At 38.6% G+C, this 27,885-nt stretch overlaps 2 protein-coding genes across 4 annotated transcripts; one reads left to right on the top strand and one right to left on the bottom strand.

The window, feature by feature from the left end:
- Positions 1-385: 385 nt before the first annotated feature.
- On the top strand, positions 386-6,223 carry LOC113137287 (prospero homeobox protein 1-like). Its single transcript, XM_026318830.2, has 4 exons — positions 386-1,744; positions 2,162-2,263; positions 2,829-3,023; positions 6,056-6,223. The coding sequence occupies exons 1-4, from the start codon at positions 386-388 to the stop codon at positions 6,221-6,223; spliced, it is 1,824 nt and encodes a 607-aa protein (XP_026174615.1).
- ylpm1 (YLP motif containing 1) lies at positions 2,587-26,450 on the bottom strand. Of its 3 annotated transcripts, XM_026318827.1 has the most exons (22): positions 25,596-26,450; positions 24,773-24,994; positions 23,764-23,952; positions 22,953-23,467; positions 20,168-22,726; positions 19,742-19,865; positions 19,381-19,525; positions 19,205-19,294; positions 18,930-19,110; positions 18,796-18,819; positions 18,494-18,684; positions 18,120-18,274; positions 17,963-18,025; positions 17,758-17,877; positions 17,465-17,641; positions 17,306-17,389; positions 17,144-17,227; positions 16,885-16,959; positions 10,781-10,832; positions 9,964-10,091; positions 9,560-9,747; positions 8,847-9,120 (listed from the first exon to the last, which is right to left on the bottom strand). In XM_026318827.1, exons 1-21 carry the CDS (start codon positions 26,169-26,171, stop codon positions 9,601-9,603), a joined length of 5,901 nt encoding a protein of 1,966 aa, XP_026174612.1. In that variant the 5' UTR covers positions 26,172-26,450; the 3' UTR covers positions 8,847-9,120; positions 9,560-9,600. The 3 variants fall into 3 exon arrangements, with proteins under 3 accessions (XP_026174614.1, XP_026174612.1, XP_026174613.1); XM_026318828.1 differs by lacking the exon at positions 18,796-18,819; XM_026318829.1 differs by lacking the exons at positions 8,847-9,120; positions 9,560-9,747; positions 9,964-10,091; positions 10,781-10,832 and adding an exon at positions 2,587-2,955.
- Between the last annotated feature and the right edge of the window lie 1,435 nt (positions 26,451-27,885).

Genomic DNA, 27,885 nt, shown 5'->3' with positions numbered 1-27,885 from the left:
ACTATAGTTATAAATTTTAATAAAAGTTATAACTTGCAAAGAAGCCTGCAGGAATAAAACAGAAGTGTGAAGAGAAAGCAAAAATATTTCATTTTTATTACTTGTGAAAAAAAACGACATATATACTACTAATACTTAAACAACAGCTTAAGGGAGTTTTTATTTGAGAAGTATTTGTTATTGTGGCGTGGAACAAAACCAGTATGTTTTACTACAGTTTTATTGCAGAGCAAGTTCGATCCATGCATGTACAAAAAACATCAATTTATCATAGTATTTGTTACTGTGTCAACACAGTATTTCAGCAATTCTTAGTTCCCTATACCCCTGACTTATATGTATATGATAATTATTTTTCACTGCTGTCTTTTTCAACACTACAGGCATGAATCCAAGTGCCTGGAGCAAAGGCATGTATTCTTCCAGCATCATCTGCTTTGATGGCTGCCCTGCAGAGCATCTCTCCTCTTTTCAACCTGACCCTGTGCTGTCAGATGTGTCGGGTGCTTCTGCGACTTTACACAAAGACTGTGACAACCAGAAAATGCTACCTGAGAGTGCCTACTACAGCGGCGGTGAAAGCACTTCAAGTTTGATTTATTCCAGTAATCCGCCCAGAGACAACACCACAAGAATGCACCCACCTCCTGCATCCAGTTCTTCTGGTCACCATGACTGGAATTTAACCAGTGGCCATCAAGCAAAGCGCGCCAGGGTAGAAAATATCATCAAAGGCATGACCAGCTCTCCTGGCGTGCATTGCTCAGATGTGATGTCAAGTCTGCATGAGAAGACAGATTGTATGCAGGAAAATGAAAAAATTCAAGAACTACATCAGAGACACATGGAAAGAAGTGGGACTGGCAGCATGAGTCACAGCCAAACAAGAAAACATCTTGAGAATCAACAACACGTCAGACAGCCCGGAACAAGGTTTAAATACGTGGATGAAGTGTCTGATACTACAGACAGTTGTAAAGAAAAATATCCCATATGGGGCGATTCTCCTGATACATCTCCAGGGGATGCAGTAAGAGATTCATACAGTGACTTTGAAAGCAGCGCAAGCACAAAGCATCATGGATGGAAAAAGGTGAAGCTGATGAACTACTTTCAAACCAGACCTGAGAGAATAAAACTCATGGCTGATGTTTTGAAGTACGAACTGTCCAGAGCTGTTAGCAGGAGCGTCGACTCTATTTTCAAAAGCATGCCACTTCTGCAGACATCACCAAATAGTGAGGGGACTGTAGAGACTGATACATCTCCTCAGTCATCAGTCTGTAATGATAATAAATTAAGACTTTCATGTTGTGGTAACAAAGAGGTGCAAGTCCCAGATGTTCAAACTGAAGCTCTGTCTCTGGTTGTACAAAAGCCTGGACTAGAAAGACCTGACAAGTTTATTCTCCAGTCCAGATCGAAAGCTCACCATGATCCAAAACCTCAGTTCCCCTTCTCCCTAGAGTCCGCTCTGCATGAAGATCAGCAATCAAGGAGTAACAACATTGTCCATCAACATGCCCTCAGATGCTTGCAAGACAGACGCTCGGAAGCAAAGTTTAAAACATTTGACACACGTTGGAATTCGGTCAAAGTAAGCTCAAAGGTCAATGCCAGGTCTGTGAGGAGCCCACTGACTAACACCGTGTCAGTAGATCCAGGGCTTTTAGAAAGCCTGCATCTCCCTCATGTCAAGATCGAGTCCGATAGCTTTGTGAGGAATAAGCTCTACGTTCTGAATGTATCCTTGCCAAGTTTGTAATGTCTAAAGTCTATTTATTTGCTCTCTGGAATCTTGACATATCAATCAGCAGTGACAGAAAATGCCTGAGAATTCTTTGTATATTGTGTCTGAAGCAGCTGCTACAGATATGAGTAATAATTCTCCCTCTGCCTGTTGAGCTTGAAATAATAACCCAGACAACAAACAACAAACAAACCTTGTCAAGGCCCCAGGTACATGCTGGAAAATGAGTCTGCTCATCAACACCAATTTGACCTCTTTTTCAAGAAGTACTCACTTTGATCTTCCAAACTTTGAAGAAAATCTTTCCAACTTGGAGGAAAGTGTTTACAGGCTCATTAAAAAAGAAAAAGGGAAGTGTTGTATTGTGTGTATGTTATGTGTGTGTTTTACCCTTAACACTGGTGCATTCAGGAGGGTCTGACCACAAACCACTTGAAAAAAGCAAAGCTTATGTTCTTCTACACTCGCTACCCGAGTTCACTGGTACTGAAGATGTGTTTCCATGATGTGCAGGTAAGAAAACATTAGCAATATTGAGCAGTAGTATAAATCATCCATTCAATTCAATTTAATAGATGTACAAAACATGATTTCATTTTACTGTAAAAATATCACAGGTCTTGGGAAACCTGTTGTATTTTGCATTTAAGCAGATGTGATATTTCATGGCATTTCTAAGAAAAACATAACATTTTAAAATAGCCTGAAAATGTTGGTTTTTAATATTCTGCATGTTAATGATCCAGCAAGTTTAATGAAAATGTTTTCCAACTGGTTTTGTGTTCTCAAAATATCATCTGTCACAATAGAATAAAGAATCATCTCCAGACAAGTTAAAGATTTTTGCTTTTTATTTAAGAGCATTACAATAAAGAAATCAGATCGGCATTAAAAAGCAACATCACTACTGCATTTCTGTTCATATTGTACTTTCTTTGTATTTTGAAATGTACACTATGAAATATTTTTAGCCAGCTTTTCTCTCACATAAAGACAAAAATAATTACAGGATATCAAATTACAGAACAAGAAGGTGACATCTATTAATTCACTTACCTGTTCTGTGTCTTGTCCTCAGTTCACACGCTGCATCACCTCCCAGCTCATCAAGTGGTTCAGTAACTTTAGGGAGTTTTATTACATCCAGATGGAGAAGTTTGCTCGACATGCTCTCATGGAAGGAGTGGCCGACGTGAGGGATTTGACTGTGGGGAGAGAATCAGAACTTTTCAGAGCTCTCAACATGCACTACAACAAAGCCAATGACTTCCAGGTAACTATCATTCTTCTTTCTCTATCCTCAACATACAAAATACTGGTGATGTCCTTCTAAAATGACTGGTAGTGCTTTGTCTGCAGTGTCTTTTAAACAATTGAGTAAAGAGCAGAGACACAGATTCATTCACTCATTCAGTTATCTGTAATGTATTTTTGCTTTAGGAGCTTTCAGTGAAGTCAGTTTTTTTTTAATCATGTGTAGTCCAACACATGATTAATAAGCAGATTTTGTTAAAAAACAAACAAACAAATAATCTAAAGGGTTTGGAGTATTGTACATTTTCAAGCTTGGTGTGATGTCTCCGGTTTCACTAAATATCTCAGCAGTGATCCCAGATTTACTCTGATGTGAGAAAAGACAGTCTCACACTGAGTTTCTTTTTAAAGTCTATCATAACTGCATGATGCCAGGCAGAAACAGACAGGTCTGATCTTTTTATCAAAGCAGTCAGGACTAGAGAGTGCACAAGATGTGTAATTGGTTGCACTGATCCATGTGGCAATTAAAGATTTCTTCTTTGTGATTAGCATTTCCTCTTTAATGTCCATATTCACTATGCAGTCAGTCAGTGTAGACCTGTTATTATGCACATCGACCACAGCTCGTCAGTCATCATATTATATACATATGTAATCTTCCACATAGACTACCACATGCCGACTTAGCATAAGTGGTGGTGCTGTACTGACCTACATTATATTCTTTGGTATTCTGTCTCCTCACGTACATATGTATGTAAATTAGCATGAAAAAAATAAGAAACACCCTTCAATGTAAGATAGTTCAATACAGCACCACTTTTTACTATGAGCTTGGTAAATGATTATTCACTGCTGTGAGTAGGCGTGAAGCACAGTGAGACTGGTGTGACTGAAGAGAAGTTTTAAAAGAACAAGAAGCTCAACACTCACACTTAGTATGACCATAAATGAAGATTTCATAAAGTATAAAAATAAATTCTATCATTATAAAAGCTGAGAAATATGTGAAATATGGCTTGCTGATTTCAAAGTATAAATTAATAAATTGAAATTAGAAGTACACTGAAGTTCATGTCATAATAACGACAAAGATATTAAAAGTAGAAATGTGAAATGCCATTTTTCCCCCCTAGTGTAAACTCTTTACCACGACTTTAGATCTGGAGGGAATATTTAGATGTACAATGAACCTGGGAAACTCTCTGGGTTATTCTGTTCCTATTAAGTTTTAAATTAAATACAATATAAGGAAATTTAAAACAATGCACTTTCTCATTAGTAATCATCAGATTTAAAAAACTGACTTGGACCCGACCCTGGTGCACATGAATTCAAATCCAAGTGGTATTTTCACCATCTGTTTTTTTATTTTAATTAAATCTGGATATGCTCCAATTTATAAATGTGCCATAATTCACCTTTGGAGGGATTCAGTTCCCCTTTAGCTCTAATTTAAGGGTAAAAAGAGTTCACCAGGTTTAAGACCTTTTTAACACCACACAGAATACAATTCAATGAGCATGAAAGTATGATGGAAAACCAGTTGCGACAATGTGGCCACAAATTTTTTAGTGCATTTCCAACAATAATTCCTAATGATTCCCTTAATTAATTATGTGTTATAATCATAAATCTTAATAGCTGTGAGTATGCAAGAGTGGAGAGGACTTTTTTTTTTAATGGAGAATATTGGATCCAGTTTCTTCTCAGGAAGCACTATAATATGATGTCAGTAGTATAACCGCACTGAGGACATTCTTAAATAACCCTTATTTACACCAGTCCATTATACAGGTTGTTCCTCAACATTATCAGCATCATGTCAAAATGTTATGATAGACTTTTATTTTGTGTGGCCTCATACATGAACACACCCAGCAGTGGTGTTGGGTGTTGTGTGTGAGGCGGAGACACAACCGCTGAATCTTATAAGATGTTACTAAAAATAAAAGGTAAAGACTTGTATTTAAATTTACCCTTTAGATTCTGAAATACTCTTGCCTGTTAAACGTTTTCCTGTTTAGCTGAATGGGAAAGTTGGTCCAAACTTTTGAGTGGCCCTGTGTTCTGTTGGAGGATGACATATGTGGCCTGAAATATCCAAAACTGAAAGAATTCATCTTCTGAGGAGCATGAATGTGCACACACAATTTCACGGCAGTAATTAGACTGTGACATTTGTACGTAGGCGATGTGCATTTTTATCAAATTGTGGTGAGGAAAAGTCATTGGGCCACTAAAAACTTGGAAAATGAGGTCAGTGGCAATCAGGCTCATAATTACTGTTTTTCTTAAAGATGCAGTGTGTGAAATATAAAAGAGCAGCAGCTAGTGGTGAGAGTGCAGAATGCATGCCTCACACCCCACCCGTTTTCAGACAGAACAGTGGTATAGTGGCTGTCACCTTTAAAAAAAATGATTCACTGTCTGGAGCCAGTGTTTGGTTTAACTGTTCTCTGCTGCTGTAGAAACATAGCGGCACAACATGGCTGCCTCCATGAAAGGAGAGCTGCCCCTATAAAGATTTAAAAGGCTCATTCTGAGATTAAGAAAATGCAACAGTTGGTATTTTCTGGTGATTACATACTAGTTACACACTACATTCTATTTCTGCTTATTTATCACGCTACATTTTACACATTGCACCTTCAACTTTATATTTCTTACAGGATAACTGTGTAACTCCTGCTCTCATTTGTGAGAACAGACCTACTAGCTATTACCATTATTGGAGGGTTTATGTTTATGCAAATGAAGAATTACACAGATAAACCACACACATACATCGTTTTATCTACCTAAAGGTGTCTGACAGGGGACTTACCGTATTTGTGTGTGCACTGTAAAGCCATTTTCATCTTACTACATACTATTTTCCGCTTCTTTAACTGAATTTAATAATATAACAGAGTTACAACTGTCAATTATAAAACAGTTAAGTAATAAACAATGGGTAATGTATAGGCTTTTGTGTGAGTTGTAGCTTATATTTGTTTATAATTTTTTATCTTTTTTTTTTTTTTTTTTAATCTCCTGTGGACTCAGGTCCCGAACAGATTCCTAGAAGTTGCTGAGATTACACTCAGAGAATTTTACATTGCCATTTCGATGTGTAAAGATCGTGAGCCATCGTGGAAGAAAGCAATCTACAAGGTCATCTGTAAACTGGACAGCGATGTACCAGATGAATTCAAACATCCCCACTCTGGATAAAAACCAGAGGACATTATGTGCCACAGTGGTTACTCTCACAATGTGGACTTACACGGCCTAATGAGCAAATTATTTTGGGAATAGTATATAATTATTGTAGTTGTTGGCCAGGTTGTCTCATATGTGAAATCTCCAGCCTCCAGCTTCCAAACATAACAGAGTTTGTAACATCTAACAAGCTTGTTCGTGTTTATCACAGGCGTCACCGTTTTTTTTACTGTTGCACCATGAAGCAGTTTTATTCATGTATTTTGCTATATGTCATATTATATAGCAAAAATACATATTTTGTATGATTGCGAAAGTGCAACTGAGAAGATTCAGCTATTAAGAAGCATTTCTTTGAGCACAAAATTGGTCCACACCACACAAGGTAAAAAAGTTTAATATTCAGCATAGCTCATTGTTGCCAGTCTGTATGTATGTACAGGATATTTAACTGAAATGAGTAAATTACATCCATCATCTCACTCACTCTTTACAAACTGTTAAAACAGCAGTTATTCTGTGTCTCTTCTATACTTACCATATGGATCCAGCCACTTGACAAATGACGTACTGCCATCTCTAGACAAATCAAGCATGGTCTTCATCAGTAGCTCTATATGTTCAAGCACAGCTGATGATTCTTGCTGTGTCTTCGGTCACAGTGTTGATAATCCATCTGAAAATCTATGATATTTGCAAATTCTGAATCCTGTGCAAAGTTTGTAGATGTAAAAAGTATTTAAAAAGGCATATACAGTGCCATATATTGATAATCATACTTGACTTGTGCTAAAGATTGTTGTTAATGACTTTTTCAATAAATTCTATTGCAGCAAGACAATGCATTATCATCTGAAATGTCTCATTTACAAAAGCATTCAGACCCTTTGTTGTGTCACTTCTACTGCAGCCACGTGCATCCTGTTTACCTAGAGCTTGAAGTAACTGATTAGTTATAGATTAGAAAGCGAAATGCATGTGCCTAGAACGTCCCACAGTTCCCACTGAATGTAAAAAAACAAGCCATGAAGTCCAAAAACCTCTCTGTAAATATCCACAATAAAACTGTGGCAATTCAATTTAAATGCCTAATCACAATAAAATCAACTCAAGGCACTTTACATAGTAAGGTCAAGATCTTACAGTATTATAGAGAAAAACCAAACAAACCCATTTTGAGCAACCACTGGGTGAGATTGGGAGGAAAAACTCCCTTTGATGGAAGTAACCCCTGACAGGACCAGGCTCAGTGTGGGCAGCCACCTGCATTGACCATAATGATCATCATTTTGATCATGCTCTGGGGTGAAGGAGCTTCTCAGCAGCAGGGACAGACAGACTGGTCAGATTGAGGGAAGGATGAATGCCGCCAAATAGAGAGGTCCTTAAAGAAAACCTGCTCCAGATCAAACAACTGAGACAACACTGGGTTGCCTTTAGAACAAGTATCTGACTGTCCGTGAGTTGCCCAGCCAAAGCCCAGACTGTACAACATATGTGGACAGGCCTGGTGATGGGCAGTTCACAAACATTTCCCATCCAAACTGACAGCTCAAGGGGATCTGCCAGGAAGAATGGAACAAATCGCCCAAAACAAAGTGTGCAAAGAGACACGTAAATCGCTTTCGCATTTAAGAGTATGAATGCTTTTGGATTTTTCAAAACATTCACACACACACAAAAAAAAAAAAAAAATCTAGAAAGCAATTTTTACTTTGTCATGATAAATTACAGGAAAAAATTATTTAAAATTTAACTTGTTAGATTTTTGTCTTTGACAGGCCTGTAAATAAAGCGATTCATTTGCTTTGTGCTGCCTTACATGTAACATTTTTCAATCCAACTCGAAATGTAATGTTCTAAAAAAAAAAAGATTCAAAAATAGAATTAAGATGAGAAGTTTTAGCCTTCAGTCATGAAAATAGACTACCCTTTTGAACCCCTACATTACAGCTACTTTACACCATGAAATATTTTGTATATTTGGAAATTGAGTTTTTGACAGCTTCATGAACCTTGCAAAGGGTCCATACATTGTTTTTCTTATATTGCTTTAGAATATTTTTTTAAATTATACTACATATCTTTTAATCCCGCATGCACTTACATTAGGCCGTTTTCTGAAACCCATTCAAGCTTCAAATGGAGCCAGAAAAGAAAAGCCAACAAGCACAAAAAATGAACTGGTCTAATGTCAAACTAAGACGACATATAATTGGCAACATCTTCCTAAAAGCAACTGCGTCTTAGTATTATTTGCTTTAAATTTAAAATCTATTGAAAAAAAAAAAAAAACTAAGATGTTGAGAAAACAAAAACAAAAACCATTAAGGGATTGAGAAACAATCCAGAGGTTTAATACTCTAAAGAGTTGTAGTAAATTACTATCCAACATTTCACATTGAAATTTGACTTGATCAAAGAAACTGTAACGTGAATTACGGAAGCCAACACACTCTGGACATTTTACACGTACATGAGAACACATGTAATCATTTATTCTCGCTCATTCTCATAATTTAACTATTTATAGTGATAAACCATATGGTAAATAATATCATAGAGGATAGACAAGTGGAGGTCAACAACTATTTTCCTGAAGTTCAAATGAAAACACCAAGTTTTTCAAAGTTGGTCAATTTGTGAAACTTTTATTGTCTGTTTTCAAGTATGTATGAACCAAGAAACAGTGCTACAGGTATACAGTACAGGGAGTATAAAACAGCAAAAGACATGACTAAATACATCACCAGAAGTAAGACAATAATAAACTACAAACTAATGGGTGTCTGTTCAAAAGTAAAAAGTAATTTATATTGTATCCTTATTAATGAAATAACTAAAAACTTTATTTTACTGGTGATACCGCGTTGAGTGCTGTTTCACTTCTGTTTTCACATTCTGGACACCTGCAAAAAGATTTTTAAAAAATCATTGATAATTTGGCAAAAGGCAAATGTGTGAGACATTTTCTCAATAAATTATAGTTCTGTAAATTCAGCTACAGTCAGACATATTTTGTTTTTGTCATATTTAGATGTCACTACATGTCTCACACGTCTTTTAAAACCACTAGACTTACATGCTCCCAATCAAACTTTGTGAATTAACCTCAGAATTATTCATTTGATGCGATTCACTATTTACTAGACTTAAACTTGAAAATACAACAGAAGTGCTTTTGAAAAAGTGGCTTGCTGACCTAGGATAATATAAGACTGGATTAACCAAATATTTAGCTGAATGAATTATCATGAATCTGACCTTAAAATATCCATTCCTTCTAATTGCTCTCAATAATGTCCCTAACCATCCTAGCAACATTATACAAAATAATAAGATACATACCTTTCAATGAAGGGGGAAAAAAAGGGGATAAGATTATCGTCTTAGAAATACTTGGTACGGTTGAGAGCTCTTTGGGCCAGCTGGCCGCTCTCATCTGTTATTCTCTCCCAGTCCGTCTGACCAACGACAAAGCCGATAGCACGCTTTCGATCAGCATCCTTCTGCTCTTCAAGATCAGCCCATCGAACCTTAACAAGAGGGAGAAGAACCAGCATGTAGTTTCATAAGCAGGAATTGGATAAAAGAGCATTGTTACATAATATGACTGATTTGCCTGTAACGATTATTATCTACAATGGTGTACCTGGATTTTCATAATCAGTATTTTTATGTCACTTGGTTGGCAAAGAATACATTAAAAAATAATCAAAGCACAGCTCTTGAAGCACATGATGTCAAATTACCCTTTTCTTTCCTGGTTCGGACATGCGTGTGGCATAGTCGTCCGGCAGCTGAAGGTAGTCCTCCAGACCTGCCATGTGTTCACCTTCACGTTTCCTCTTCCCACTGCTGCCCAGACCGTCCAACTTGTCTGTATGAAGAGAAGATTACCTCAGATAATCTCAACATTTTAACATGAAATAATCTACAAAAAGATCAATTCTGTTAATCCGCATTTCTATTCACAATTTCTGCTACATAGTCTCACACAATATGCATCAGGTAACAGCCAAAGCAGAACCACAATAGTACTACAGGCAGAGGGGAGTATATCTTATTCGCTAGGCATTTACTTGAAGTGGAATTTGTAGAATTTACAACTGTGTTTAGAAAGTGATATTTTTAACCAGTACATATAGTCAGATGCGCTTACTTAAATTGTGTTATATATTTAAACATGTCAAAATTTTAAGCATCTTTTGATGCAGTCACATCACGAATTGCACAGGTTGTTATGCATTGTGCACAGAGAGATGGTAAAACCTGGAAACAGCGATCACTATGATTTAGACATGGTCATGATGTACTGTGCATAATATAATTCACAGATATAATCAGGTAAACAAATGCACAGGAAATAAAAGCATCATACATCAAACCAATATTTCCAGGTTTGAGCCTTTATTTAATCAGGCAAGTCCGACAGATTATAAACCCCTTTATCGAGGAAAACCAAAATGGCAGCATCAATGATTGAAACTGAACTGGTGAAGAAGGCACCATATTACAGAAGTTAAAGTTTAGGTAATCAGTCACAAAGAAGGAAATGAGAAAACTCACCAAGTTTTGCCTCGGACGTGTCCATCTCCCATTTGCTTTTCGGAATGTAGCCCTATATTGTATAAAGAAACACTGCAATGGTTATACGTCTGGGTAATGCAGGGATCGGGGGAAGAGAGAGAAGGTGGGGGAAAGGGGTTGGCTGAAAAGAGAGGACACTGGTTTATCAGAAGTTAAAGGTCAACAAAGAGAAATAAAAGATGAGTCTGCATGAGAAATTATCTAGTTAAGACATAGAATGCAACACTGACATGCAACATATTGCAAGTTGAAAGAGACGTTCAGACTAAGCCTTTGTCACATTCGGAGGAAAAGTAAAAAATAACACCAATTCTGTGCCAGCAGAACTGTAATTGCTCTAAAATCAGAAGATAAAAAAGGAAGTTCAGTCTCTAATCATGAAGCTTCCTTTGTAAGTTAACGTAAGCTAATGCACTTTACTTTCACTCGCAATTTCCTCCAGATCTTCACAACATGATAAAGAGCAGCAGCTGTGTTTCTGAGGCTGCTCCAACTTTTACACAGATATCAGTGTTAGCTGAACATGAACATGTTTATGGAAAAGAGAAGCCTCTTCCTGACCAAGCAATAATGGCAGGTTAGCAAACAGCAAAGGGTTCAGTCTCCCATCAGCACTAGCCAGTTGTTAAATAATGAAACACAATGTATTGTTATAGCCATTAACCCCTACCCCTTTAACCGGATTTCAGAGGGTAGAGATCAACTACACAAATTATATCTTTACAGATACATGAATCAACATTAAACTTAATGAGTGTTATTTTTAGGAACTTACAATGGATTCGCAAGAAGTGTGATTAGATTTAGATTGTTAATGCTGAATGAAGTTATAGTTACAAGCTCTGCCAAAGAAGAAGAGCATGTTTTTCTTAACTCCTTATTCTTTAAGTTCTGTATTTTCCGGACTATAAGTCGCACCAGAATATTAGGTGCCTTTAGCAAAAACAGCCTTGTTGAAGAGAAAAAACATAAATTACTCTGGTGTGTAAGTCGCATTTCTGATTGTACTAATTATAGTCTAAATTAACTTATGAAGAATGTAGACTCGGCTTAACAACAAGCAGAAGTGCATTATGAAATTCATTCATCTGTGTCAAGTTAAACTGCGCCAACATCGGGAAAAGATGAAGCAGCGTGTCCTGTTGCCTGGATGCCAACACTCCAAACTTTGTTTCAGCTTCATACTTTATTAGCTGCACTTTGAAGTCTGCAGTATAGCTCCTTCTTTTGGAGAACATTTTGACTTGTGTTACATTAGGAGTTAAGAGTGAACATAAACGTTTTTACTTTTTCGGCAGTACAGTATTATCTTCAATTGAGTCAAGAGTGCCATCTAACGTTAATAACTATTCGACAGAATCACAGTAAATGTACACATATTAAGTCCCACTACAAGCCAGAGAAGTAAAAAAAGTGCAACTTATAGTCCGAGAAATACGGTGTTTCTGATGAATCTGTACACCAAAAAATGACAAAGGTCACATTACATGGACTTTACTATAGCATGATTCAATTGGCCCTGCCTAAAATACGAAATATTGGTATTTAAAAACCTAATCAATGGTGAGGTAAACAACAGGAACCCTGCTTTGAATGAAGGCACACACTGAGCATGAGGTCTTGTTGTTTTAACAGCAGCTCTAGATACAAATCTAGAGAATTTATCTGATCACAATTTGGAGTGTTACACTTAAGGATATGAATACTTTGTGGATTACTAATTGTAATTTATTTTTCGAAAAAATGGCAATTTTATTTATTTATATTGAAATCTACAAAACCAAAAAAAAAAAAATGCTGGGCTTTCTGCTTTCTGAAGTCTCTGTATATTTCAGATGTATGTTTTATTATAACAATGTTCAGTGTGATTATGTGTATGTAAGACAAACGAAACAAGAACAATAAAGGCATACTGGTGTATATAGGTGCTCAGGATTTCAGAGTTGAAATGTTTGACGATTTAAGTTGAAGAAAGGAGGCGTTCAGATTAGATATCCTGTATGCTGAGACCGCATCCTGTGCAGTAAAGCCCTCTTGGTGTGGCCATAAGAGCAAAATACAATATCTGGCTACATTTAATTATAAAGAGTGATAAATTTAAAATATCTAAAATAAATGCTTTCTACTAGGGAATGATGTGCCACAGCAGGCTGACATGGTGCAGCACCATTATCTTTTCAATACAGTAACTTATTCTGAACTAAGCACACATCTTAGGTAATGCACGTTAAATATAACATTCATATCAAAAAGAAGGTTTTTGAAATCATGTCACTAAAGCCAGTAAACCTGGCTAAAAGTTTGCTTTTTTTCTTCTTTTTTACACAGAAGCCTATGTTGCTGGAAAAGTATCGGTGCTATCGTAACCTTAAATCCCCCCAAGCCCACTGGGGTGACCATACATCTGCTATGGTAAAGCTTAATATTTACAAAAAAAAAAAAAAAAAAAAAAAATCGCATAAATACAGACACGTTATAGAGAAATTTAAGAATCATTGATTTTCTTTTAGTTCAGATGAAAATGCATCTACCTTTATTCCCATGCTTCCAAAGCCTAGCAAAGAATAGTTGCAGCTATGATGTGATGTATCTGACTGAGAATGTTTGTGTAATGTGTACAGTAATTTTATCCACAATTGTTTATCTCAAATGCCAAGAAATATTTACAAAAACAGAAGAAATCAATTTTTTATACAATCTGTGACATAGTTTAAATTCTTTGAGTGTCTGCTTTTAAATAATGAGGTAACAGCAAGTTTTTAAATCAGTTTAGCTTGAACAAAAGCTAATTTTGCCTGATTAAACAGTCTTTGCAGTGACAAGAACAAACAAGAAATGATAAACTAAGACGTTTACAGGTCGTTCGTTGACCTTTTTTCACATTTTGAGAAGAGACCATAAGACCATTTTTACTCAACTTCACTGTCACTGCTGTTTTTGTTTTTTTTTAAACCTGAGGCCATTACTGTAACAGCCTCTTGCTATTAAACAGTAATCAAACCTGAAGCCTCACACAAAACGATTCAGCTGCAGTCACAACACAGCAGTTTTTGACCTGACATTTGGACAGTTAGACATCAGTTTAAATCAGCATGAGCCGCAGATGCTCACAGATGACTTTTTTTTTTTTTTTTTTTTACATGTCCAAGTCTCAAGTGTCTTATAGTTGAAATGAGCATTTATCATCTCCTACATGCAGACTGCCTAAAAACCAGTATTGATATAACTAATGAATTCAAAGCATGTACTGTGCAGTCAATACTTACTAATACTTTATCTATTAGCATATAGTATCATCATTGATTAGTTGTTAGAGAGTTGATTACTTTAAACTGGCTATTACCATGCAACATGGAAAAAAAAAAAAACACCACTCCCCAGCTAGTCTTGTAGCGAAAGTATTGGTTCAATGCATTTTGACTGTGACCTTGTGAAATATTTTTCCCAGTCAAGTCACAGTTAGGAAATGATATTCAGCTCAAAGATTTCCTTAAAGTTGATGCACTAAATTAAAAAAAAAAAAAAAAAAGTAAAAAAAAGATTGTTCACATGTCCAGATCTGGAGTTCAAGTCAAGTCCCAAGACCTCCGTGACTTAAGCTGGTATTAGCGTGACTTCAGCTTGTGATCACAACTAAAATTAAAATAAAGAAGGAGTGCTGGAAGATGTTCTATGTGGAATTGCATTTTATAACCAGCTGAGTGTGATAATGATCAGCGCAGTTTTACATATTCAACCCATTTTGTTGCTGGTTGTGTCATGCAATACTGAGTTTAATGGACACATGTAGAACCATTTCAATCAAGCATTAAGCATGTTGCTGCATTTAAGGTAATAAATATCATTTTAAATGGTTTAACTTTTGCAGTATTGAAATACTTAATATTGAAACACTTAAGCAGTCAACAATAAACCAACTATTTTTAACTGCCCATTTTTATTTTTTCCATCAGGAACTTTAAACTTTCTTTATATTCTGAGGTCTTCATTGAGCATAACTACAGGACTGCACTTTGCTCAGCCCCTTAGGAATACAAATTACAGAAAATGAACTCTCACCGTGAATTTTTACAAAACTTTGTTTATACGCATTATAGTCATGTCAAAATTAACTTATGAAATTTCATGTTTAAAATAAGTGGGCATGGTTTTGTAAAATAAGGCACATATGAATTAAAAAGACAAATTTTCTGTTAGAATATGTAATGTTTATGCAATTATGGTCAAGAAAGTAATGTTATCATAGTACTATAAAATATATATATATAAGAAGTGTCCAGGGAAAAGGAAGTCTGGGTATCCCTGCTGAGGCTACTGCCCCCGCGACCTGGCTCCGGATAAGCGGAAGAAGATGGATGGATGGATAAACATTAAACCTCGAGAGCAAGTAAAAGATTTCTTTGTTTTTTTTTTTTTTTTTTTGAACGGTTGCAAAATTGCAGGTTTTTGCAGCTTTTATAGCTTTGATGTTTGTATTACACTGTGAATTATATTACACAAAATATAATCAAGTACTGCAAACTAGTTCATACATAAAGCTAATCACAAAATGTTACAATGAAACATATGACAAGTAATAAGTACTTTTGGAAGATGTGCAACTAAAATATATATATGTAAATAATGGTTATTTCTTTTAATGAATGTTTTCAAATGTAGCAGTAGTTGTAGTTATGAGTTGAGTGATGTGTTGAAGGGAAACCTTGTCACCTAGTGATTCATTTAATTTGCACGTAGAGTTAAAGGACATTAAAGTAGGTTATTAACAGTCAGTTCTAAAAATGACTCCTTCAGCTTAATTAGTGAGAGTGCCTCAATAACCTGTCAGGGAGAAGGCATAAAATCTAAAAAACTGACTGCCTGTTTGAAACATTTGTTGTTTTTTTTTTTTTACTTTTTTATATATAAGTAAAAGGTAAAGCAGATTTATTAGGCAAATGTGAATGTAAGGTAAACAACAATTTTTTTTTTCCTTCAGTCTTTCTCATAATCACAAGTTCATTAAATTTTGCCCAGCAGTCCAGCTTGCTAAGTTTGTAAAATTGACAAGGGGTCAATGTCTCTGCAGGACGTCCGTTAGTAAAAATTCCTTTTAAAAGGTTTACTTTAAAAAAAAAAAAAAAAAAAAAAAAAAAAAAAAAAAGGTTCTAGAGAAAAATCTTATTCTGAAGACAACAGTACAGAAAACCTTTTGTTTGCTTACATCGTTCAAATTCTGCCAGAAGACCATATCTTTTGAAACCGCTAAAATATTTGCTATTTTTGAAAAGGTATATCAACTATCAACAGACGACAACTATCACAGCAATTTTCTGATTGTATGTGCAATTTTTAGCTCATCTTTGTAAAGACCATTCGGAAGACTGACTTATTTGACATATAAGAATTTTGACCTTCATATGATCTTTAATCAGCAATTAACTATTTCAGACAACACAAAATACAAATCATTCAGATTCAGTAGACATCTGTCAACATCACAGTTTTTCCAATTATGATTTATTTTATTCAAAGTTTAGATTTTTCTATAGTAACTTTTGTTTGATAAAAAAAAAAGTGCTTACAAAAAAAGAAATATCTAAAAGAGATGCAGGCTGAGGTTTGGAAACACATTTCCTGATGGTGGCACTTTGATGGCCATTTGAATTTTAACTTTAAACACATATTAAAACAATTTTATATTTAACTACCCAACAACTGAATCTGAACAGATGTTCAAAGTCATAGGCATACTTGTTCCTGCTGCTCATTTAGTTAGTGGACCGATCCAGTTGTAATTTAGGACTTATTTACTGCTGTGTTTGTGTCTATCCTGTTCTATGATTTCTGCCCTGGTCAAGCTTATAAACTAAGTAAAATAAATGATGACAAACTAACCTATCCGTTTCTATAAATTTCTTAGATTGTTGATGTCTTTGGTGTAAAACACAACTGGCTATTAAAACAAACCAAAAAATATGATTCGAAAGACTAAAAAGCTAATAAATGACTGAATAAACCTTATATGTGATAGATGGGAATAAAATAAGTAGAAATGATTCAGACAACCACGTGGATATAAAATTAAGTTTGTCATGTCCTACCAGATCACTCTCTTCTTCCTCCTCTCTCTTGGGTTCCTTTGGCTCGTCCTCAGGATTGAAGTCTTCCATTTCGACCTAATGACACAACCACGTTAGTGTAGCTCAGTTAAGAAGAAAAGGCTATTTAGAGGCACAGAGACTAAACCAACAATGTATTTCGTGCACTCATTATCATAATGAATAGCTATTTCATCTGTGTCTTATGCTTTAACAATAACAGAAAGCAAACTTTGGAAACTTAAGTCTGTTAAGAACTCACCTCCTCTATAGCAGCATCCTGAAGCAGGGACCGGACATCCAAGCGCACCATGTGACGAGGCGAAGGCTCCCAGTTGTTGGACATCTGTGTACAGAACTCTCCATTAAAAATGTGAATGAACAATTAGTGGATATTCATAAATGTATCAGAAATCTTGCAGACCTTCATTATATCCTTAAGTGTGCGTCCATGGACATTTCTCTTTGCACATGTCTGAATGTCTGCAGTGATTTCAGCCAGATACACCTTAAAATAAGAAAAACAACACATTTAGCAGAGAACAGGCTGGGTCAACGTTACTCATTTATGAGCACAACTCACCTCAAAGCCTTTTGTTTTAGCTGCACTCCAGAACTGATCAAAATGTTTAACTCTGTCATTAATTGTGTCTAAAATGATGAAGGGGAAAAAGCCGTCATCCAGGGTTTTCTTAAATGTTTTAAGCATGCTGTTCCGGTAAGTGTCCTCCATCTCTGGCTCGTACTCATACTCAAGAACCTGCAAGACACATTTTTGTGTTACACTGTTCATAACGCTCACAATAACAATTGTGACAGACCTCCCCATTGGTGCTCACCAATTCTGAACACCTCTTTGTTTTAATTCAGACTTACCTTGGTTTTGACCCTCTTTCCTGTGTCTGGATCTTTCTCAACTTTCTCAACCTCTGTCATGAAATAGTCATCCAAAACAAGAACTCTGGGTGGGGCACCACCACAGTCGACTTCCTTGTCCTTAAATGAATACAGTTAATGAATATTCTTATAGTATATAGTTTTTAAACTTTGGTTATAATTAGATTAGTGTGATTAAACTCACCCGTATTAACTTTGCAACATGGCTTTTTCCACTTCCTGGAAGCCCTCTCATTATGATGACAATCTGTTTAAACACATAATGCAAACAAGTACTCAATATTACACAACTAACAATGCAATGCTATTAGATCAAGGAACACTTTTACAGTAATTAATACCCTTTCAGGCCGAGATAATCTGCCAGGTAGTTTGAGGATATCATCAATATTTTTAATTTCTGGCTTCTTCTCGATTCGTGGGGGTGGCTGAGGCGGAGGTGGTAGAGGTGGAACAGCAGGAGGCCCTCTGTCTTCTGGATAACTTCTTCTGTCCACTGTATGACAATATTTGCAATTTAAGTATTTACCTAAGCTACGTTGTTTTTTTTAATTACAATAATTTAGTTGAATGAATATAAAAAGTTTTTCAATAGTCTATTGTGCAACAAAACACACTTTCATAACTAAGAAATAAACTTGTGATTTTGAATTTAAATTCTACTAAATACAGCTGTAGTATGTAACTATGTGTTAACATGTGGGACTGAACATACTGTAGGGTGAGGAGCCATGGCCATAACGCTCAGGCCCACTGCGTTCAAGTCCCGCACGCTCATACGAAGGTCTGTCATAGGGAGGCCTTCCATAATGTTCATCTGGATCACGACTGCCACTTCGCTCCCTCTCTCGCACATCCCGTTCTCTCTCCCTGTATCCGGAGCGCAGAGGAGGTGCTAGTGGAACTCTACACAAAAGAGGAGCATCATTAAGTTTTATTTACTCAACAGAATTTCTTGTTTCAAACTGGCACACATTGATAACTAATCACAATTTATGACACAATGTGATATAGTACCTTTCTTCAACCATGGACTGTGTGCTTGAACCAAGAACAGACAAACAAAAAAAGAATATTACATATGTACGGAAGCAGCATACTTCCCTAAAGACTCAAAATAAGTAAGGTGTTGGAGCTGCTGAGCATGTTACCTGTCATCTCGCTCCCTCGGAGGATACCGCTCCCTGTCGAATCTTTCTCTTTCATATTCAGATGGAGGTTTCTCTCTGTATAATTCCCTCTCTCTGCTGTACTCCCGGCGTTCCATGTAGGGGTCTGGTCGTCTTTCATAATATGGGTCTCTACTGTAAGGATCTCTCGGACCAAGAGGTTCTAGGAACATAATTAAATAGTTCATCAGTGAACAATGGATAATAAATTGCTAAATAAAGCAGAAAAAGTTATGGTTTACAGTTTTAAAGCATACCTTTTTCATAACCCCTGTCTGATGGCACCGGGTCAGGCCTCAGAATAATTCTCTCACCATAAGAGATTCGCTCAACAGTGGCTCCAGGCTCTGAAACATTGAGCGCTAATATCACCAACAATGTCTTGAAACTTGCCCATTTCATGTGTTAAAATGGTCCTCTTTGCTGTGCTTACCGTGTCCGTGCCCATAATCCACAGTCTTTGGAATCACTGGAACTGTGGGTGCAGCTAGGAGAACTGGCTGGTAATCTTTAGCAGCAGGCTTTGTGTCCCAGGACGCAGGTTCAGTTGTACTAGTCTGTGATGCTGCAGACATGCCCTAAGGATGACAAACTAATGTTACATAAATAATAACAAATAATAACATAAAAAGGAAAGTAAAATGTAAATATATTTGAAAACGTATGAAAGGTAAAAAAGGTCTAGTAGTCTGCCTACATTCACATGGTTAACATGTTCTGAAACAACCTGTATAATCCGTGAGCTCAATATTCTTACAGCAATGCAGTCTTAGCAATGTTAAGTAATGAATTACCTTGAGAACATTCCTGACGTCTGGTGGGATCTCCAAACCAAGAAGACCAGCAGGAAGCTCAGGTATGAGATCAGTTGATGCAGGCTGAGGTTCAGTAGCAGCAGTCTTCCCCTCCTGCATTTCCCTGTAGAACCAAAAGAATGGAAGTCCAAAAGCCCCCCAAAATTCACTCCACTATGAAGTAAAGCAACTAAAACGCTTCTGCTTCAATCACTGCATGATGTAAAGACAGGTCATACTACATTTTTGAATGAATAAACATCACAAATAATGTTCCATTCACCTCTAGTTTCTGGATGGAAGTGGATATTTAAAACCTGGGAAAATAACACTGCAATCTGAACGAATAGTTGACAGTAAAGCTAAATCAGATTGTAATTTGTTTCAACACTGCATTTAATCTATTCACTGAAGCCTAGAAATTACCTTATAAGTTTGAGCTCTTGAGCAGCTTTTAAGATGATCTCGTGCTGCCGTTGAGAGAGAGCAAGCACATTTGCTCCACTTGCTCCTTGGGGCCCTGCTTCAACTCCGCTCTCTGTCAAGTTTTTGACAGGTGCAGCATGGGGTGGGGGTGGAGGAATATCCAAACGAGGCTCTTCCCTGTGATCCTCATAGTGAGGTCTGCGGTCTTCATAGTCAGGAGGATACCCTCCTCTGTCTGGTTGTTGAGGAACTCTTGAATGCCTATCCCACTCTGATGGGGGTGCTGAGTATGGTGGTTCTTCCTGTCGGAATGGTGGCTCATCCCTGTACTCACGAATTCTAAGTTCTCCTCTCCCCCTGTCATGCTCATCAAATGGATATGGGCGACCTCTTTCTCTTTCTTCTAGCCAGTGGTCATCTCTGTAAGATTCTGGTGGTGCCATGCGAGGAGGATAGTCCCTCTCAAGGGTACGCTCTCTGCCCCATTCGGACTCAAAGTACTTAGGTTCATATGAATAATCATCTGGAGGATAGTCCTGTTGTGGCCTCCAGCAATACCCATCTTCCCCATGACCATAATCCTCAACATAATTGTCATTATATCGCTCTTCATATTCCTCATGTGTTGGACCTGGCCGCCACATGCCTCTTGCCATTCCTCGACCCATAGGTCTCCTCCTCATTCCTCCCCTGTCTACTATCTCATGAGGAGGCAAAGGAGGCCCTCTGCCATGTGGGGGTTGCCAGCCTAAATCTCTCTCTATTCCTTCATCGTACAATGGATCCTCTATGGGATCCATCATTTCATGAGGAGGTGGGGGCACACGTCGCCTGCCTCTTCCTATATCAGGACGCATCTGATGGGTATGAGGATCATGTCCATGGTACATGGGGTGCCTTGTTGGATCCATTTCGCTATCATTAGTGTCCATTCCATGGCCTAATGCCTCGTGATCCATTAGCCCATGTGTTGGATGAGGGGGGCGTCCTCGTCCTTGGAGCATGAAACCAGGATGCCCACGTGGGGGAAGACCTCGGCCAGGTGGAAATGGAGGTCTCATTCCTCTCATTGAAGGTCTCCTTTCTCCCCAGTAAGGGTCCCCTTCCTCTGAGTACTCAGCTGATTCAGGTTCTTCCCAATGCCTGTCCAATGACTCTCCTCTTCCCATGGGTGGTCCTCCTCTTCCCATTGGCGGTCCTCCTCTTCCCATGGGTGGCCCTCCCCTGCCCATCGGGGGACCCCCTCTAACCACAGGTGGACCTCCTCTAACCACAGGTGGACCTCCTCTACCCAAATGTGGTGCCCCTCTACCCATACCTGGACCTCCTCTCCCCATTGGTGGTCCACCTCTACCCATAGGAGGTCCTCCTCTACCCATAGGAGGTGGTCCTCCTCTACCCATAGGAGGTGGTCCTCCTCTACCCATAGGTGGACCTCCTCTTCCAATTGGGGGTCCTCCTCTCATCATTGGGGGCCCTCCTCTACCCATATGGGATCCTTCTATTGGCTCTTCATAATACTCTTCCTCTGTTGGGAAATGATGGTCCTCTGGCATCCACATTTCTTCATGTGGCAACTCAGATTCCTCACCGCCAAAGTCATCATAAGAAGGATCTTGCCAGTGATAATCTTGCTGCTCTTCTGGCATTCCAGAGTTGTCATCACTTGGCATGTAATCATAGGATTTTTCTCCCCTCTCCTCCCCAAGGGGTATAGTGTTCAATCCTCTGAACTCTCCACGTCCCCACTGCCCACGTCCCCGCCCATGCACTTGCCCAGATACTGGAGGCTGACCTCGTCCTCTGCCAGGCAGAGGCCTTGGAGGCTCTGGTCTTGACTGCATTTGACTAGGAGCTTGTGGCTCTTGTTGCATTTCTTGGGGCTTTGGATCCAGTACGGGTTTGTCTTGCAATGGTCCATCTTGTTTGGGGGGATTTTGGGCAGCAGTACTTTTTGATGCCACAGAAGGAGAAACAGTTACAGGTGGCTTACTGTTAACAGGTTTGGATTTTTCACTATTGTCCGAAGAATTACTGTTATCTGATCCCTCTGGTTTTTCATTTGGTGGTAACGTCTGAGGAATGGGGTCATTTTGGACAAAAAACCCCTCATTTCCAAGCAAGTTGTCATCTGTCAAATCTTCACTTTTTACCTTAACTGATGCTGATTCACATTTTTCTTTTTCAGACTGCGGCTGCCCAGCTGATTTTTCTGGAGTCTTGGAATCCACACTGGCAGGCTGTGTAGTACCTGGTTCTGTCTTAGGTTGGGGACCTTGCTGTTGTTTTTGCTGGGGCACAGGTGGGCGTTCAAAAAGAGGTGGAGGGCCAGGGTGTCTTGGGGGCTGCTCAAACCTAGGCTGCAGCCCAAATCGAGGCTGGTCAAGTCGGGGGGGACCATCAAAACGCTGTCGCGGTTGGTCAAATCTGGGAGGACCATCGAAGCGGTGCCTTGGTTGGTCAAATGGAGGGGGAGCATCAAAGCGCTGTTGTGGTTGGTCAAATCTCAGGGGACCATCAAAACCTTGCTGTGGCTGGTCAAATCTAGGGTTGATTCCTCTGAAACAAGCAAGACAACAGAAATTGTAAGGAAAACATTACAATTAAGATAAAATTTCTAACATATAGTCACACATGCAACAATGCATTTAGTGTAAACAAGTAACTTCAACAACGCACATGAATTCATATACTCTCTCAACTGATTTTATGAAGCATCTTTCTTTTGAAAAGTAATCCTTCAGTACATTAATTTCAATTTAAAAAGCCAGTCACAGCTACTGACCGTGGCCCTCTGATGCTGTTGAAGTTCACTGACTGAGCGGTGGGGGGAGCTGGGGGTCTGACTCCTATTCCAGCAGGGGCAGTGCTTTGCAGAGGAGGTCCAGAAGGTGATTCTGAATGTGGCCCAAAACCAGTGGGCCGTGGGCCTTGGGGTCTGGGACCAAGAGCAACTGGGGAATGCTGCATACCTGTGGTTAGTGGCGGCTGCTGCACATGCATGTCTTGTCCAGGGTATTGCCCATACTGCCCCATCAGCCCACTAGTAAACTGGCTCGCAGTGCATGGCACCATGGCAGTCAGTGTGGCCACCCTTTCTTGAAGGTGGGCATTGGTTGCATTCATCTGCTCCTGCCACTGCTTCCATTGGTGCTCATAGTCCTGCAGTTGGTCTTTGTGTGGATAGGTCTGAAATTGCTCATACCACAGTGCAAAGGATCGATCCCAATCATGAAATAAAGGGGTGAACTGCTGCCGTTGCATTTCATAGTGTCTTAGCTGCATTTCAGGAGACATCGACTGCAACAAAGCACATTAAGGAAAAGATGCTATTTATTTTTGGTGTAAGTATCATACAGATGCCTGTAGAACAAAACCACTGAGGCATCTAATGTAAAAATGAAAAACTATGGGTATCCTACATGGTGCTGGGGCTGAAGATCCCTATTGTTGCACCCCCTGCACACTTACACCATCTTTTGGTTTGACTAAACATAAAACATATTCCTTTCACTTGTCATTTTCTACACAGGTCAACCCCAAACCAGGAAAAATGACCATACAGATAACAGCTGTCAAAAAGACAATTTATTTACCTGAAGATCTGCAGGTTGCTGAATTAGCTGTTGGTATTGTTCTAGGACCTGCTGAAGCTTTTCATGCTGTTGCATGAGAGCCTGGTATTGCAAGCTTACTCTCTGCTGTTGCACCTGCTGCCATTGCACTGCTGCAGCCTGTAACTGCTGGAGGCGAGCAGCCTCCTCTGGGTCTTGTGGGACTTCAGGCTTTAAACAGAAACAAGACAAGATTAAAGGAAAGCATGACAAGCAAATATTTCCAGCAGTTATGAGGGTAGTTTGTTGTAATAGGTTAAATGACAGTTAGATCTGGTGAAGCTCTCTGGCATAGTTGGTTTGTTGTTAGAAGATGTTGAATACATCACTTGGTGCAAATACAAAAAAGAGAAGAAAAGAAACAATATACAAATTTAAAAAAGATTAAGTCACAATTGTTAATGTGGTTCACATTTTCATTAAACAAAAACATTTATGTTACTTTAAAGGTAAAGCTTAAAACAGAAGCATTTTTCCAGTCTAGGCTATCTTAAAGGCTCAAAACATAGGATAAGATACTTTTTGTACTGTAAGTGTTCCTTAATGAATAGGTAATGATAAAGCTACAGCCATGATAACTCAGATCAATAAATATGAGAAAATTCTAAACTAATTTACTGTTGAATTGTCGGCAGCATTGTTGAGTTCAGATCATATACAGAAGAAAACTGCACTTCAAATTTAGAAAGTCTGTTTTTTAAACAATTTAAGGAAATTTTAAATACTTCACTATTCTAGTCTTAACAGTGCACTCCAATGATTTAGGATTGTACTCCTAGAACAATACCAGACTCATAAAAGAAACCTCCAGGTTTTATTTCAACCATGACTATAGTGACATCTCTTGAGGACATTTATCAGATTTTATGCAGCCCTGTCTAAAGCAATATTTCACAGTAGACTCTGCATGACCTATGCACAGAAGAGGAGTTTCATTTTAGCCAAGACGCTTCCTTCATATTAGCCCCCGTAACATTTTAGGAATGCTTACTTTTATATCATCAGGTGGTAGTGGTGGTGCTGGTGGCTCCTCTTTTGGGGGTGGGGGAGGAGGTGTGCTTTTCAGTGGTTCTGATGGAGGAGGAGGAACTGCTTGGCCAGGGGGTGCTAATGGCACAGGACCATCACCTTCTTTTTGATTCTGCTTGGCTTTCTCTTGCTTCAACTTCTGCAGATTCTGAAGATGTTGTTTGTACCACATTTGCTGTTGTTCCTGTGTGAAACAAAGACAACTGTTGGGCAAAGGACACAAACTTTTTTTTTTTTTTATACATGTTTAGTTTAATAACTTGCAGAGTTGAGATTTATCAGTAAAACACAACATGGCCATGTCAGGCATCTAAAATACCAGGCTACACTGCTGCATTAAATTAGTAATATAACAAACTAAATTGTATTATATCATAATAAAAATAACTCAGACTTCAGACTGGAGTGTCTGGTTGCGTTCATTACTAAGTGGAATGCCAAGGCGCAGCTGTCAGCTATGGAAAACAACAATATAATTTTTTCATCCAACCAAATAATACATGTAGTACTTGGACTTCACATTAAATACTTTTGGATTTTAAAAAAATTTGCTGCTAGTCTTGGATCAGAGGTGACAACAAGTGGGCATCAATGCTTTTAAAAGATATTTTTTCTGCTTATTGGTACCGACTGTAATTAGGTATTAGAGTCTCAGTGCAAAGAGTTATGATGGTTCTGAATAGAAAACAGCATACTGCTTGTACTAACACCGCACACTGTGCATGACTTAAACAAAGATCAAGATTAAGAAGTAAAATGTGTTTAAATGAAGAAAAGCCTGTCACCTGTAAAGGTAAGCCCTTGTCATCTTCAGCCGTGGATACATCTTTCTTGTTGTCCTCTTTGACTTTGGGAGCACCGATGTTATCCGGTGGTTTTGCTGATGGAGGTTCCGGAGGTTGGGGAACCGGATGAGGCTCGGTGGAGTGTGTTTGTGGTGGAGGTGGAGGAGGCTGTTGGTGACCCTGCTTGGGAGCAGGGGGACCCCTCATCAACTGAGCCGGGGTCTCGTCTTGTTTATAGTACGACGGAGCCCCAACACCCCCTTCTAGATGTCCTGATCCATCTGAATGCCAAGAAGAACCTAAATACCCACCAGACAGTCCACCACCGAAAGAAACGGTACTGTTGCCGTGCTGCAACACAGACTGGAGCTGTTTCTGGTGCAGCATCTGCAGCTGCTGCATCTGCTGGAGGTGCTGCTCCTGCAGGCTGGAGAACAGCGAGCCGCTGGATGAGGCCTCGAAGCCGCCAAGCCCCACAGACGGACCTGTGTGGCCGCCACCCGGCGGCTTGCGGGGCCCCGATCCTCCATAGTTTTGAGACTGAGGTCCACCAAAATTCCCCCAGGAGGGAAACATTGTCCAGAGGCGACGCGGTGTCCGCGGCCTTTGTCTCACATGCAGCGAGGCCTGAGCGGCTAACAAAGCTAACAGCTAACGGTGACCTGCTTTAATACAACCGACAGCTACATTTTCATTTGCTGACTGGACCAGGCCGCATTAAACTCACGCCGTAAACCCCACCTCGACAGTTATCAGTTAAGAAATAAATACACAAATTTTCAGATGAAAATATCTACAAAGAAACGTTTAAATTACAGAAGCTGATGTCGGTGAGAATTGCTCCGGCACACAGAGCACGACTGAGGGCGGAAATACATTACAAGTATCGGGTGACCACTTCCGGTAGCGCTAAATATGGATTTCGTTTTTTTAAAAATTGTTTATTCCGAAATTTCGTTTTTTAAAACTATAATAATTATGATTAATTTGTTTCTTAGAGGCTCATTGTTCTTGCGTTTTCAACTTTAAACAACAATAATATCTATTATTGTCTAATGCTTTATGTAAATTTACAGGTCAATAAAAACTGCTACACCGACTGACATATTATGAGACAGAAAAAGTCAATATGTATAAAATGAATAAATAAAACACAGTTAAGGTCCAAACTAAAATAACATCTACTATTCTGTATGATTTCAGAGATACCAATAAGGTAGTGGACCCTGAATCTATGGTTTTACCACAAGAGGGAGACATCTACAAACACATTTCTACTCAACAAGGTACAGTACTGACTAAAAAACAATCTCTAAAGACATAGGCCTCAACTGACGAAACAACAACAATAATGACAATAACAACTAACAACAAGAACATTTTCAGTCCTAAACACACATCATGGGCATGGACATTTGGCAGGGTGACAACTGAAACTGATCCAGCAATATTTAATCCACTGACCAATATTTATATATAGAGAGAGAGACAAAAAATCTTTTAGAATAGGCCTACAGATATTTCCAAACAATCTACAGTAGTTTGATGTGAGAGACCAACTTTCTGAGACCAGATTCTCAGGGAAGACTTTGTGTTTAGCAACAAAGAGGGAAGAGAGGTAAAAGACCAGTGACTTTAGATTGCCCTTGAGGTCCGATATACATAAGAGTATTTTTTCTTAAGATCACCAGTAAATCTGTATTAATTTTGACCAGAACCACTTAAAAAGAATCGTTAAAGCGGATTAATCAAGCCCGTCCTGTTTAATGTCTCCCGTTAATTAGTTTGTCAGCAGTGTTTTAATATCGCCTAATGACTTCATATTTCACTGATGACATTAAAGGGGTGTTAAAAGAGGGGAAATGGCCCATTCAGGATTCAGTTCTTTCGCTTAAGACGCCCTCGATGAATAAGACAAGGTCACAGAGGCCTAGCCTTTAGGGAGAGATACATTATCAGGGGATGGGGGTGGAAGAAATCCCATAGAGGAAGCTCTCTCCCCTCTAAAACAGCATGACGGGCACAATGTGATACAGTTCTGTCTTAGAACAATACACTATACAGGGAATTCATGATACAGCTTAAGGCAGCCATGCTGTATAGGATGGCACGATAGCCCCACAGTGTACAATAATAATGATACTAGGGTCTAATGCCTGGTGCATTTTGGATGGGACGGGTGAGACTGATTTTCATAATATTAATTTGTTTAAGTGTTTCTTGACTATTCTGATGAATACACAGTCAGTTGGCAGTCTATTAAGTACATCTGGCTAAAAGTAATGCAGCC

Source organism: Mastacembelus armatus, chromosome 24 (assembly GCF_900324485.2).
Source record: "Mastacembelus armatus chromosome 24, fMasArm1.2, whole genome shotgun sequence".
Taxonomy (NCBI): domain Eukaryota; kingdom Metazoa; phylum Chordata; class Actinopteri; order Synbranchiformes; family Mastacembelidae; genus Mastacembelus; species Mastacembelus armatus.
This window is presented reverse-complemented; position numbering and strand designations above follow the sequence as displayed.